General features: G+C 53.1%; 1 gene segment (V, D, J or C); it reads left to right on the top strand.

Moving 5' to 3' along the window:
- The first annotated feature begins 9,152 nt into the window (after positions 1-9,152).
- The window catches only part of LOC120380440, a 62,191-nt gene continuing 56,625 nt past the window's right edge, over positions 9,153-14,718 (top strand). Inside the window, 2 exon segments of the V gene segment in view lie at positions 9,153-9,405; positions 9,499-9,821. Of these exon segments, the coding sequence occupies positions 9,360-9,405; positions 9,499-9,821 (369 nt within the window).

Here is a 14,718-nt window from a genome sequence, read left to right on the forward strand (position 1 = left end):
GCTCAGACAAAAACCTGCCGTGGCGGTTACCAGAGAAAGTCCCAGCTGGTTTGATGCTGAAAGGCCATGCGCTGGGAGCTCACAGGAGACAGTAATTTCCTCCCTTTGAAATGGGGGAAATGAACCCAGCTGGTCAGTCAGATCTAGATCCACAGGAGGCGGCGATACCGGGAACGGGGTGTCCCGCACTGGGCGCGGTGGGGATTCACTCGGTCCCAGATATTCTATTACAGACACTGATACGGGTGAAAAGAAAGTTTTATCTGCCAAAAAAAGTCTTAAATTCCCCACGTTCACCTCTCCGTACCAGTGTGAGGATAGAAAGCAGGAGAGGTGAAAACACAAACCCTGGCAGCTATAAAAGGACCTAAGGGAGCTGCTCAAATCCCCATTGGTCAATGCCAGAGAGCTGGGTAGTGTCTGTTTATAGATTTATTCGACTCTCTGCCCTGTACATTGTCTCACGTCTATTAGACTCATCAATGAACTGGTCTCCAGCCAGTCTGAGAGCGTAGTACCACGGCGCATTATCTGTCTATTTAAATTCCATTCCCAAATATCCATCGACCTATCTATCTCCCCACACACTATCTATCCTCATTCACACCCATCACTCTCCGGGTGACAGACACTTACCCGGTTTCACAGTACGGCGTCTGCCACCGTCAGGAAGACAAGTGCATTTCGGGGCTGATCCAATTCCCATTGCAATCGAGTCTGAAAACTTTCTCTGACTTTCCGGAGCTTTGGCTAAGGCCGAAGGAAGGACAATTGTTCTGGGGTCAGAGCCTCACTGCAGTGAATTCTGGAAGCTCCACGGATCCCAGGGCTGCTACCCCTACTGACGATAGCTGGTGCTCTGGGTCATTCATTCAAACATATTGAAACGTAGGTAACAGAAGGGATCTAGCGATACAGTGAGATGAGGGCCAGGCACCCACCCGATTGAAATGGCAAGCCTGGTTTAAGAGGGTATTCTTCACATACCGATGTACTGAGTACCCGACAACAATCAGTCAGCAAAACAGAATAGGTGAGATCCCTGTACAGTTATCGACAAGCAGTTCTCAGTTATTGATTATCAATAGCAAATCAAGAGCCAAGACTGGAATTTTAAAAGGCCAAAGAAGCCCCCTGTTTATAACTTGGGAACGGGTTTTTAAGCGTGAGGCTCCCTGGCAAAGACACCCTCTTGTCAAATGTCACTGAAATCTAGAGAGCAGGCAAGAATGTTGTGTCTCTTATAAGGAGAGGGATATGCAAATAGGGGTTACAGTTTCCTGCTTTAATCCCTCTCTCTCTCTGCCCAGGCTGTACCCGGAGACACAATCCGCAGCCCCCTGGGTCTGTGCAGTGACCAGCCAGTCCCTGAGAACTTTCCCCTCCAGCACCAGGGACAATGAGACTTTGGCTCCATTTACTTTTCCTTGTGGCAGCTCTGGGAGCTGTTTTCTCTCCACAAATCCACTGCAGAAGCAGGAGACTCACTGATTTTTCTGCAATGATATTAATATATTTTGTAAAATGCTCTTCTTTAATTTATTCTCCTGTTAATTAAAGGAGAATGTGTTTCATGCTCCTGGGTCCCTCATTCTTCCTTCCTCCCGCCTTCCTACTTAGGGGCCCAGACACAGATTGTTCTGACCCAGTCCGGTCCAGAAATGTAGAAGCCTGGAGAATCCACTTGGCTGAAGTGCATGGCGAGCGGTTCACTGTTACCAGTTGCAACCCTCACACTATAGGAACTCTTTTAGATTTACAAAGAAATAATTTATTAACACATTTAGCAAAGTCACACACTGGAACTCAGTAAGGTAGATAGAGATAATACAGAAAGTACAGCTGAACATCCATACTCACACCATCCTTTGCAGAACAACCTGAAATATTAGCCATTATCTTCCTCATCATCGTCACCTTCCTCATCTTTGCCAGTGGCCACGATTCTGGCCAATCCCAAGGGCTACATCGCTCTCTCTCTTCTACTGCCCTGGGATGCCACTTTTATAATATGTTACGCTGATGTTACCAACCATGTCTAATGCATATTCAGTAGGGGGTTTCTCCCCTCTTCCTTATTTCTATTTCCTCCTCTTACCAATGTTAAGGTGTCCTTCTTCTATAGGTTAGTATAGGTATGATTTACCACCATTATTATATACATCAATTCCTTGCCATCAGGGCTGTCCTTAGGATTTGTGGGGCCCTATACAGTATTATTAAACTGGTGCCCCTATGCCCGACTTGGGGCACAGCCACTACCCCCGCCCTGGCCCCACAGACCTCGCCTCCCATCACTGACTCACACCTAGCAGCAGACGCTGTGGCAGCCAGGGCTCACAGGCCGGGGGGCGGGAGGGATGAGGCAGCAAAGGATACGAGCCACCCAGCCCACCTCACAGAGGCGGAGAATCACAATTCCCCACAAAGACAGGGTACCCTCTCCCTCATACAGACTGCGCCGGCGCAATCGGCTCTGTGAATAAGACACCTGCCTAAGGAGACTGCAGGGCACGCTGGGTTTGCAGGAGCTGACCCGCTCTTATCTGCTGTTCCGGTGGTGCCGCAAATTTTTGGTTGTCGTCCGGAGCTGTGTATGCTGCATAAGCCTAAGGACAACCCTATGCACCTGCAGAACTTAGCTTTCTCAGCTCTTGTTCTGTCATCTGTATAGGGAATAACTTCCTCTGAAGGGAGATACTATTTTCATAAGTGTTTTATGTGTATTAAATATTGGGTGCCCAGCATGGAATTCCTGCAGAGGGTTTCTCATGAGAAAGTACTGCTCCCCAAAACTCTGAAAGACAGCCTCCTTCTAGGGCAGTAGTTCCCAAAGTGAGGTTTACGAACCCCTGGGGTTTCACAGAACATTACAGGGGCTTCGCCAGAAAAAAATCACTACTGGTGGTCAGAGTCATAGAATATCAAGGTTGGAAGGGACCTCAGGAGGTATCTAGTCCAACCCCCTACTCAAAGCAGGACTAATCCCCAGACAGATTTTTACCCCAGTTCCCTAAATGGCCCCCTCAAGGATTGCAGTCACAACGCTGGGTTTAGGAGGCCAATGCTCAAACCACTAAGCTATCCCTCTGCCTCAGAGGACTCCAGGCATTGGAGGCAGCAGGTGGGACCCGGTTGCAGGGCAGACAGGCCAAGCCCTAAGGAGAGCAGGGCCGGCAGTTTGGTCTGGCAGCCTGAGCCCTGCCCCTGTCAGCTGGGGAGCTGGCAGTGGTTCCGGCCTTCCAAGAGCTCTGCAGAGCAAAGCCAGGGCATCCATCACACTGAGAAGATTTAAATGTAAATCCCTAGAAATGTTCATTTTTAGGAGGGGGTTTCACAATTCAGTGAAAGGGGTTCGCGGGCTGTTAAAGTTTGGGAACCACTGTTCTAAGGTGTCTCAAACTCAACACATAAAAATTGAGGCACTTAACACAATCAGTCAATTTAAAAAAAATTAAAACTTGGTTTTAAAAAATCTTGGCCTATGTGCACAGTAGGGAAATTTATATTTCAGTGATAAAGGCTGAAAAGTTCTCTGCTGAGGACGTTACCTTAACAATTTACCAGCTCTCCAATCAATTTATCGGGCTGTGTGTTATGGACACAGTCACTCCCAGAGCCGGATCTCTGGCTAAATCACTCTCCTATTTGAGCTCTGAGTTGGGGATTTCAAGTCAAGGAAGGGATGAATTTATCAGCCCCTTACAAAAAGCCTCAGCTCCCTGCCACCCCCCAGACCCTGCAACTCCAGCACTGAAAAGCCACAGCCTTGAGGGAGAGTGAAAGAGTCAATATCAGCAGAACACCTGACCCAGGCAGAGACCTGAGACTTTGGCTTCTCGCTCTAGCAGAGCTCAAACATGATTTACTGCCCATCAGGACCGCAGCATCCCCAGGTCCGAGGAGGCAATCGGCAGCCCCCTGTGTCTGCGCAATAACCAGCCAATTCCCTGAGAACTTTCCCCTCCAGTACCAGGGAAGAGGAGACTTTGGCTGCGTTTAGTTTTCATTCTCGCAGCGTTGGAAGGTATTTTATCCCCTCCAGAGCACTGGGGACGCCATAGGAATGCTGTTATTTTCGCGTTTATATTAATGTGATGTGTAGCGTGTCTTTTATTTCGTTTCACGGCTATTGTTTTACCGGGTAAGGAGTTAATGTGTCTGGGTCCCTCATGCCTCCTTGTTCATTCTTTCTGTTCGCCCGTCCGACAGGTGGGTGGCTTGGGTCAGAGAGGCGCCCGGGAAGGGGCTGCAATGGCTGGTCAGCTACTGGAAATCTTCAGTGAGCAGCGAGACCGAGTCTCCAAGGACAGCTCCAATTTCTACTTGCAGATAAGCAGCCTGAAGCCCGAGGACACCGCCCTGTGTTGCTGTGCCAGAGACACAGTGAGGTGAAGCCGGGCTGAGCTCAGACACAAACCTCCAGTTGTGGTCTGTAGGGGAAGTCCCAGCCGGTTTAATGCTGACAGTCCAGGCACTGGAAACTCGGAAGAGGAAACACGTTGTTCAGTTCATGATGGGCGGATTTAGCCTGGGTCAGTGCCACAAAAGACAAAGATCCAGGGCTTGGTCTCTGCCTGACGGGAAAAGGTTAGGGAGACCCTCGGGGTCAAATGTTTGATTGAAATATTTATACAGTATAGAATAAATAGTATGTGCAAAAGGCATTAAACACCCTCGCACCGTCCCCATTTCCCAAAGGAGAGGAAAAGGCAGGATAAACCAAACCACAAAGCCTCACAGCTATAGAAAGTCACCCAGCTGGTCCTAGAGACACTGTGCAGTGATGGTCCATCGTTGTGAAATGTTAACTTAGAAAGGCATTAAATACTGGGTATAAATATCGATCTCATCTCTATTGGCCTCATCAATAAACGATGATCTATACAATGTGTGAACATAGGGCCAATTCCGATTACCGAGCCCTCTGTTCATCCATCCCTGCATCTATCTATCTATCCCCATCCACCCCGCTATCTATCTATCTATCGAATACACATCTCCCTTTCCCTCTTTCTCTCAACCCATGGTTACAGTGCTCAGACCACAGACTAAGCAGAGTGCCTCTTCTATTCATAGGTGTCTATGCAAAGTATGAACCAAATGTCCCGGTTAAATTCTGCCCTGCCTCTGACCTTTTCTCTCTCCCTATACAGACGCTCTGGCTTGTCTACAGATTCTCATTTACTCCCCATCCTTGAAAATTGTATTTCTCTACATCCAGGAAGCTGAGATTTTGGTTCAAATTATTTGTCATTTTACAATTTCCCGAGGTGAATTTTACCGTCCCTAAAAATCACAGGATGCAACCCCGGGTCCAAGGCCTGCAGCTTTAAACCCGACATAATCTTAAAGGAGATCATAAATGTCCCCACTTCCTGGTTCTCATAAAATGTTTAATTTCCATCTGTTCTGCTCTCCGGCCAAATATTCTTCTCTCACACAACATGAGCCGAACCCCACTAAAGACAATGGGAATATTTCCCATCACCACAGTTGATTTAAGAGCAGTCCCTAGACATTAATGGCTAATTATGTGACGTCATTGACATTTCCCCAGTGATGTGAAAGTATAATCAGGGTCTCACCCCGATGTTCCAGGAGCTGCACATACACGCAGTAAAGAGTCGCAACACTCGCATGGGTAGGCAACCTATGGCAGGTGGACTGAAGGCGGCACGCAGCTGATTTTCAGTGGCACTCACACTGCCCGGGTCCTGGCCGCTGGTCCGGGGGGCTCTGCATTTTAATTTAATGTTAAATGAAGCTTCTTAAACATTTTAAAAACGTTATTTACTTTACATGCAACAACCATTTAGTTCTGTATTATAGACTCATCCAAAGAGACCTTCTAAAAACGTTACAATGTATGACTGGCGCGCGAAACCTTAAATCAGAGTGAATAAAGGGAGGCTCGGCACAGCACTTCTCATAGGCTGGCGACCCCTAAGGAGACTCCTATCAGAGACTCAGTAGTTCAGCCCATTCAGGGAAGGTGTTTGATCTCTTATAAGGAGGGGGATATGCAAATAGAGGTGGCAGGTCCCTGTTTAAATCTCTCGCTCAGTCTCCCCACGCTGCACCCGGAGAGACAATCCTCAGCCCCCTGTGTCTGGGCAGATACCAGCCAATTCCCCGAGAAGTTTCTCCTCCTGCATCAGGGAGAATGAGACTTTGGCGCCACTTACTTTTCATTGGAGCGGCTTTGGCAGGTATTTTCTTCCCCTGAACGCACTGGACACGCTGGCAGATGGGATATTATTGGCATTAATGTCGTTATATGTAAACACGATTTTATTCATTTCTTTGTTATTTTATTTATTTTATTCCTGTTAACCGATGGAGAATGTATTTAACTTGACTGGTTCCTTCCCTGTTCCCTCTTTTCCCTCCTCCTCCCTCTCCAGGGGCCCGTTCGCAGGTTGTTCTGACCCAGTCGGGTCCCGAAGCGAAGCAGCCCGGAGAATCCACTCAGCTGAAATGCGCCGTGAGCGGGTTTGTTCCTAACGACTGGTGGATGGACTGGGTCAGGCAGCAGCCGGGAAAGGGACCCGAGTGGCTGGTTCACTATCGCCAATCTTCAGTCACGAATTTCTACTCCCCCTCCATCCAGGGGCGATTCACAGCCTCCACGGACAGCGCCAACTTCTACCTGCAAATGACCGGCCTGAAGCCCGAGGACACCGCCGTGTATCACTGTGCGAGAGACACGGTGAGGGGAAGCGAGTCTGAGCTCAGACACAAACCTCCCCCTGCAGAGACCGGGGAAGGCAGCAGCTCTGGCTCCACAGCACTGAGAACATGCACGAAGTGTCTCCCCTCAGGGACACCGCACAGAGCTGTGCCAGGAGACAGAGGCTCTGCTGACTCCACTCCCCCGGGGAGCGCAGGGAGCGGATGCCCAGGGTCTATTTCACAGAGCAGGAGGAAAGAACAGGTGCATCCGCCCTCGCTCCGTGGATGCTCCCAGTGCCCACCAGAGCTTTCGGATCAGATACTCCGCAGTTACGGATCCCTCCTTCCCCAGTGAAGTCAATGGAGACGCCGAGCCCTTAGCGAAGAGCAGCGGGAATGCGGAGCCCTGAGGGAGGATTATGGACTGGAAGGCGGGGGGCGGGGTCAGTGATCATCTATCGCTTTTGTACTGAGCCTGATCATTCTCTGTAGTTGAACTTCACCCCTTTTTAGAGGAGCCAGGCGAAGGTCCTCTCCAGCTCCCGAGCCCCACCTAAGCCTCCTGTAGGATTTATCCACTAGAGGAGCCTTCTGCTGCCCTTCTGCACAGGGACGGTTTTTATCCCATCTCCAGAGCTCTGACCCTTCTCCTCAGACTGTTGCTCTTTCTGTGTGATTTGTATCGTGGCTTCCTTCCCAGGTGCAGCTGGTGGAGTCCGGCGGGGATGTGAACAAGCCCGGAGACTCTCTCCGCCTCTCCTGCAAAGACTCCAGGTTCCCCTGCAGCAGCTACGCCTGCGCTGGGCCTGACAGGCTCCCGGGAAGGGGCTGCAGTGGGTGGCTGGAATTAGCTCCCTACGCGGATGGAACCAGTGGTGCTCTAAGGCTGTCGAAGGGCGGTTCACCAGCTCCAGAGACCAGGGCCGCCGGGGGGGGGGGGGCGCAAGTGGGGCAATTTGCCCGGGGCCCAGCTGGGGCCCCCACGAGAGTTTTTCGGGGCCCCTGGAGCAGGGTCCTTCACTCGCTCCGGGGCCACAGAGCTTCTTCGCTCCTGCTCTTCGCTCGTGGGGGGGGGTCCTTCCTCTCCCGGACAGAAGGACCCGCTCCCCACCGCCCAATTACCGCGGAAGCGGGACCGCCGACTGAGTGCAGCCGGATCTTCCGCGGTAATTGGGCGGCGGGGACCCGCCCCGAAGTGCTCCGAAGACCTGCGGTGGGGGCCGCACTTCGGGTCCCGGAATGGAAGGACCCCCCCCCGCCGCCGAGTTACCACGCCCCACCGCCCAAGACCCCAGCCCCCGGAATCCTCTGGGCGGCCCTGGCTGTAGTTTGCCCATCCCTGTCCCAGCGCCTGTTCTGTTCATTCCCTCTGGGGCACCTGGCACTGGCCACTGTCGGGAGACAGGACACTGGGCTGGATGGACCCTTGGTCTGACCCAGTCTGGCCCTTGTTATGTTCTTAATCACAGTCTAGGCTCCCATAGTCCTAGGCACGGTACAAACACAGACCATAAAACCTCTCTCAGTCCCACTGAGTTTACAACCAGAGTGTAAATGGGAAGTGGCGGGTGACTGGGAACAGGAATAGAAACACGAATATAAATATCAGCTGCGCAGAATCATCTTCCTTCACTGTAGCCTGAATCCTCGCTCGACTCCCTACAGAAAATCTCCCAGACACGCTGCTCTCGGCCCACTAATGTCAGGGAGGCTCCACTGCAAAACCTTAACTCTGCCCTCAGACTCCCCCTCCCCCGCAGCTTCTCCCACCTGCACCCACAGGCGGGCCCCAGACCCGGCCCAAAGCACGAGCCAGGCTTGCTCCGATCACGTTCCTAGTGTCACGGATCATTTCAATGCAGCCGGTCACTGCCGGGAAGGGAAAGGGGCTTCCGTCCCTACCCCTCCCAGCGCCATGGGGAATCTTCCCTCTCCAGCGGGTGGCCCAGCCCAGTGGATCCCTGGGACACGAACCCCCACCGGATACTGACCCCCGTGACCGGACGTTGCATGGCCCTTGTGACACACACACCGCTCCGGGCTGGGACAGGAGACCCAACAACCGGGTGAATATAACACAAACCTCCCGGCAGTTTTAACCCTTCCGTTCCCGGGCATCGTATCTCCCCTTCCTGCCCACAGCCCCGCTGGGTGCAGAGATCCCTCGCTTCATCTGTGAACCCCAATCCGGAGTGAGCCCTGTTCTGAGTCGCTCTCCCCTCGCTGACCCGGCACGTTGGCTCCCCCGGGGCCCGTCTCGGTGTCAGACTCATAGGGCAGCGTCTGTCGGTGAGTCCCCCCTGAATCCCCAATATCACCTCACAATAGCCAGGCCCTCAGTTCCCGGGTGAGGAAATACAGTCACTGCAGGGAGCTGTTCATTCCTCCCAGGGGTCCCAAAGTGTTGGGAGGACCCCCGCGCCCTGTGCCCGGCGCTGCACAGACACACAGGATGGGACAGTCTGACTCCTGCACCCGGAGCTCTAGGGCGAGTCACTCAGATCACTGGCAGCAGGAGTGTGTGTCTCTTATAAAGCGGGGACATGCAAATGAGGGAGACAGTTTCCTGTTTAAATCTGTGCCTCTCTCTGCCCAGGCTGCACCCGGAGACACAATCCGCAGCCCCTGGGTCTGTGCAGTGACCAGCCAGTCCCTGAGAACTTTCCCCTCCAGCATCCGGAACAATGGGATTTTTGCTCCTTGTAATTTTCGCTGTAGCCGCTTTGGAAGGTATTTTCCTCCTCTGAATAACGGGCAGAGTTAGAAGAATATTGTGTTACCGCTGTTTTTATACCGATATTAATGGCCTGTCTTTATTCCCAGGTGTCCGGTCCCAGGTGCAGCTGGTGGAGTCCGGAGGGGATGTGAAAAAGCCCGGAGACTCTCTCCGCCTCTCCTGCAAAGCCTCCGGGTTCACCTTCAGCAGCGCCTACATGAACTGGGTCCGACAGGCTCCTGGCAAGGGACTAGAATGGGTGGCGGCTATAAGCGACGGTGGGAGTCCTATATACTACCTTGATTCCGTCAAAGGCCGATTCACCATCTCCAGGGATAATCCCAAGAGTGAGCTGTATCTGCAAATGACCGGCCTGAAGCCCGAGGACACCGCCCGCTATTACTGTGCGAGACACAGTGACACGAAACCGGTTTGTGATCATACAAAAACCCAGGCTGCGGAATCGCGCTTCTCCCGGCAGCCGCGCGGGGGCAGCAGTGACACACACACCGCTCCGGGCTGGGACAGGAGACCCGGCACCCGGGTGAATGTAACACAAACCTCCCGGCAGTTTTAACCCTTCCGTTCCCGGGCAATGTGTCTCCCCTTCCTGCCCACAGCCCCGCTGGGTGCAGAGATCCCCCGCTTCATCTGTGAACCCCAATCCGGAGTGAGTCCTGTTCTGAGTCGCTCTCCCCTCGCAGACCTGGCACGTTGGCTCCCCCGGGGCCCGTCTCGGTGTCAGACTCACAGGACAGCGTCTGTCACTGTAAACGGGACAAGCGCATTGGGGTTCGCATCAGACCCAACGGATGGAGCGAATTGCTCCTGGGGCCAAATCCTCCGCTGGTGTAAAGTCACCGCAGCTGCTTTCACTAGACTCGAGTTACTCCGGATTTACACCAGGGAGGCTCTGGCCCTTTCAATAAACTGGGACGTTTATCGCATTAACGCAGTGGAAGGTGATTAGTTCATTATAACCGATGTGGGGCCCCTCACTGCGGAGTCTCGGCCCTTCACACGCGGTTATCGCCTTTCTCCGCACAGCGCCGCCGGGAGGCCGGGAACTATCCCAGCCCCTGGGTCAGAGCGAGGAGACTGAGGCACGGAGAGCTGGAGGCTGGATATGGAAATGGGCCATTCAGAGTCCGGGCGGGGCTGTGGGCAGAGATCACCCAGCGCCTGAACAAACCCCACTCCGCTGAGCCTGGGGATGTGGCACCGCCGGGACTTTCCCAAGCGGCTCGTGGATTGTTTTCACCCCACGGACACTGGGCAATCACCGCCCGGACTCTCCGCGGGTGTCGGGGGGGCGGAGCTGAATGATCCCCACTCTAGAGAGCAGGTAAATGTGGGCACTGCTGGGACTTTCAAACGAGACTCGCGTTTTGTTTTGTTTTTTCATCCATGTGACATTTGGAAATCACAGTCTGAGCGTGAACGGTGCAGCTAAGGATCCAGCCCACAATAAAGTTCCACAATTTCATGGAGTCACCATGGAGCTAACAGACCCCGCCCCTCAGCCCTTAATGACATCATCAGTGTTTTCCCAGTAATTGAAATTTGGGAGGGAGGGTTTGAATTTACAGGGGGGTCAGAGCCAATGGGGAATGGGACCATGAGGGTGAAGTTGGGCTGAATGACACCATAGTAAGAACTGAAAATGTTTGATGACCATTTTATTAGATTTAACATGTTTTAAAATCATCACACAGATTAAAGGTGGCTACTCAAGCCTTCTATGAAGAGCTACGTCTACATCCTTCTTCGTTTCTTGTTATAATGTTGCACAACTCTTTTAATGGATTTGTTGAATGCAATGCGTTCATCTTTGGTGGCTGCTCGTGTGTCTGATACTTCCATTCCTTCAAGTGATATACTCATTAGTTCATTCATATCACCAGGCAGAAGGCGACTTATTTCCGAACACAAAATTCTATTCAGTGATGAAAAAGAACCCTCACCTGTAGCTGTTGTGACTGGGAGTAGCAAGAGATGAATTCCTACTTCTTTCATCCCAGGAAATATGGCATAAAGATCAGCTCAAGCCACTAGTGATGATAAAAAAAGAAGTTGAAGTAAAATCTTCATTCACTCGTCCTATGATATTCCCACTCTGTGTTCAAATTCCCTATTCTATCCTGAGCACACGGCAGCCCCGTTGCTGGTAGTGCCTCACTCCCCTCAACTGTTGGTGTTTTATAGGACTGAGATCTGTAAAAGCTACATAGAATCTAGAAGTTGTTACTGTAGATTTTTAATAATCAAGTCTGTGTAATTTTTCAGTAGCCTTAACAAACACTTCTTGTCCTCTTCCTTTAAGAATTAGCAAAAATTATCCACCAGCCTCACTACTTAGATCCATCTCATCTTGGTAGATACTTTCCAAAGCCAGTAATAACTTCAGAGCTGCCTGCATCCTCACCTATGGAAAGACTCCCAGACACATCGTGCTCCCCAGCCCAGGGAGACTTAACTCTCCAGTAAGTGTCCCAGCCCAATGCAACCCTGTGACCCGACCCCTCCCCAGCCACTGAGCAGTACAAGGTTTACCAGGTACCACTGGTGCCATGGCACTGGGCCCAGACTCCAAAGGGGCATTGGCCTGTCCCACCCTGCTTGGGCTGCAGTAAGGCCCCGCCAGCTCTTCTCTGCCCCCCACCCACTGCTCTCTCCTGCAGGGGCAGAAGCTTGGTCCTGCCAGCTCCTGGGGCTCCTCCCGCACCCACCAGCAGCCAAGCTCCCCCTTCCCCCACTTTTTCCCTGAGCGTGCTGTGTTCCTGCCCCTCCCCCTTCCAGTGCTTCCCCTGCCGCTGAACATCTGTTTGCTGGTGCAAATGAGGGGGAGGAGCGGGACTGCAGCATGTTCAGGGAAGGAGGTGAAGAAGAGGCGGGGAGTTGGGGAAGGGGGTGGAATCAGGGCAGAGCAAAGGCAGGGCCCCGCACTCCCCCTGCACATACCCCCTCCAGCCCTCTGCCATGAGCCGCTCAGGGCAGGGGGCTGGGAGCACCCCCAGGACCTCAGCCCACACTGCCAGCCACCTGCCCTGACTCCTGCACCCCCTCACACACCACCAGCCCCATGCTCTGACTCCTGCACTCCTCTCACACACCACCAGCCCTGTGCCCTGAATCCTGCACCCCCACCTTCCCACATGCACCCCTCATACCAAATGGAGCTGCCCCAGGTAAGTGCTCCACCCCCCAACCTCCTGCCCCAACCCTGAGCCCCCTCCTGCTTCCTAACTCTATCCCAGACCCTGCACTCCCAACCTTGACTCCTGCACCCCCTCATACACACTCATAGGGGAAGGGTTAGCTCAGTGGTTTGACTATTGGCCTGCTTAAACCCAGGGTTATGCGTTCAGTCCTTGAGGGGGCCATTTAAGGAACTGGGGTAAAAATCTGTCTGAGAATCAGTTCTGTGTTGAGTAGGAGGTTGGACTGGATGACCTCTTGAGGTCCTTTCCAACCTTGATATTCTCTTTGACTCATGCACCCCTCACACTAAATGGGAGCTTCCCCGGTTAAGGGCTCCTGGCCAGACCCTGCACCCCAATGATTTTTGTTTACATTTTTTATAAAGGGCTCTTATCCAAAGTGCTTTACAATAGTTAGCTAACAGTACAAACAGTATTTGGAAAGATCACTAAGTGGTCCGCTGAGACCCCCAGAGATTTTCAAGTGGTCTGTGGAAAAATAAGTTTGACTACAAAACCAGTCAAGGTGCCTCACTTTATTTCCATTTACTTGCTATTACTTATAGGCAGAGTATGAAGAAAAAAAAGAATGAAAAAGGGGGGTGGGGGGAGATATGAGAGAATGTTCCTTTTCTTGGTTTGGTACTAAGGAGGAGCCCCAAAAATGAAGCTGAGCATGGGGCCCCACTAACTCTAAATCACTGGGGCTGACCCCTCCCCCACAGCTCCCCACGCCACAGGCTGACCCCCCCCCCCCGAGCTCTTCACGCCGCTGCCAGGACAGGGGCTGAGCCCCTCCCACTTTGCCCCAGCTCCTGCACCACTGCTAGGAGCTGGGACTGACACCCTCCCTACACGGCTGTCAGGGGCTGGGGCTGGCCCCTATCTCCTCCCCCCAAGCTGCATTCTGGCTGGGACTGATCCCCTCAAGCCCTGTTGCTGCCTGACACCTTGCGTTACCCCCCCCCACACACACACATGTTCCTCCACACCCCGCTGGGGGGGGCACCGGACTTTTCTGGTAAACTGGGTATTTGTTCGTTGGCTCTTGCCAACTGATCAGTTGCAAGAGCAAACGGGATAAATTCCCGTTTTTACCAAAAAAGTCAGGCTGCCCGGGACAGAGCTTAAAAAGGGAACTGTCCCAGCCAAACGGGGACGTAGGGTCATCCTATCTCCAGGCAAGTGGGTCCTGAGGGAGTCCGGCCAGATCCTGGCCAGGCTAATCGTGCCACTCCCGAGAGGCTGGAGTGATTCCCTGTCCTGTCACTGGACCAGCCGCGGCCACACTGCCAGTTCAGCCTGACAGAGACCGTCACCTTCCAGCAGGGCCGGTGAGCATGGCCAGGGTGTAGGGTGTGGGTCTCTGGAGGTGTGTGGGGGCTGCTGGCCAGTGAGAGGTCTCTTGGGGGGCGGTGGGGGTGGTCTGTGTGTTGGGATGCTGGGCAGTGGGTGGTCTGAGTGAGGTGCTGTGTAGTGGTGGTGGTGGGGTTGTGGGCAAGTGATTGGTCAGTGATGGTGTGGCTGTGTGGGGGTGCTGGGCAGGGGTGGGGGTGTGCAGGCCGCTGTGGAGGAGGGTCTGTGGTGGGGGCATAGCAGTTCCGGGGGACGCTGGGCATAGGGAGTCGGGGGCTGTGGGTGTGGCATGGGCCCACCCCCGAGGGGAAGGGGCACGCTGGCAGTACAGGGCTGGGCGGGCCAGTGTGCACCTGGCAACTGCCAGTTTCTGTACAGTGCCCTGCACTGGGCTGGGTGGAGGGGGGCTGGCCCCACCATGCTATGCCCCATTGGCCCTGGCTGGCCCCTCGCTCTGCAGACTCACCTCCCCACGCCATGCTCCTTTGCCCCCATGGGGGCCCACAAATATGTTTAGCGCCTGGCCCAGAAAAGGTTAATCCGGCCTGTCACTGACCCGATGTTCACATGGGCAGAGACTCTGGAGACCCCTTCCCCAGGATGGGATAATTTGATGTATCAGGGACGTAGCCATGTTAGTCTGTATCCACAAAAACAACGAGGAATCCGGTGACACCTTAAAGACTGACAGATTTATTTGGGAACAAGCTTCTGTGAGTAACCCCCCCCTCCACTTCTTCAGATGCATGGAGTGAAAATTACAGATATGGG

The sequence above is a fragment of the Mauremys reevesii genome, linkage group 13, assembly GCF_016161935.1.
Source record: "Mauremys reevesii isolate NIE-2019 linkage group 13, ASM1616193v1, whole genome shotgun sequence".
Lineage (NCBI taxonomy): Eukaryota > Metazoa > Chordata > Testudines > Geoemydidae > Mauremys > Mauremys reevesii.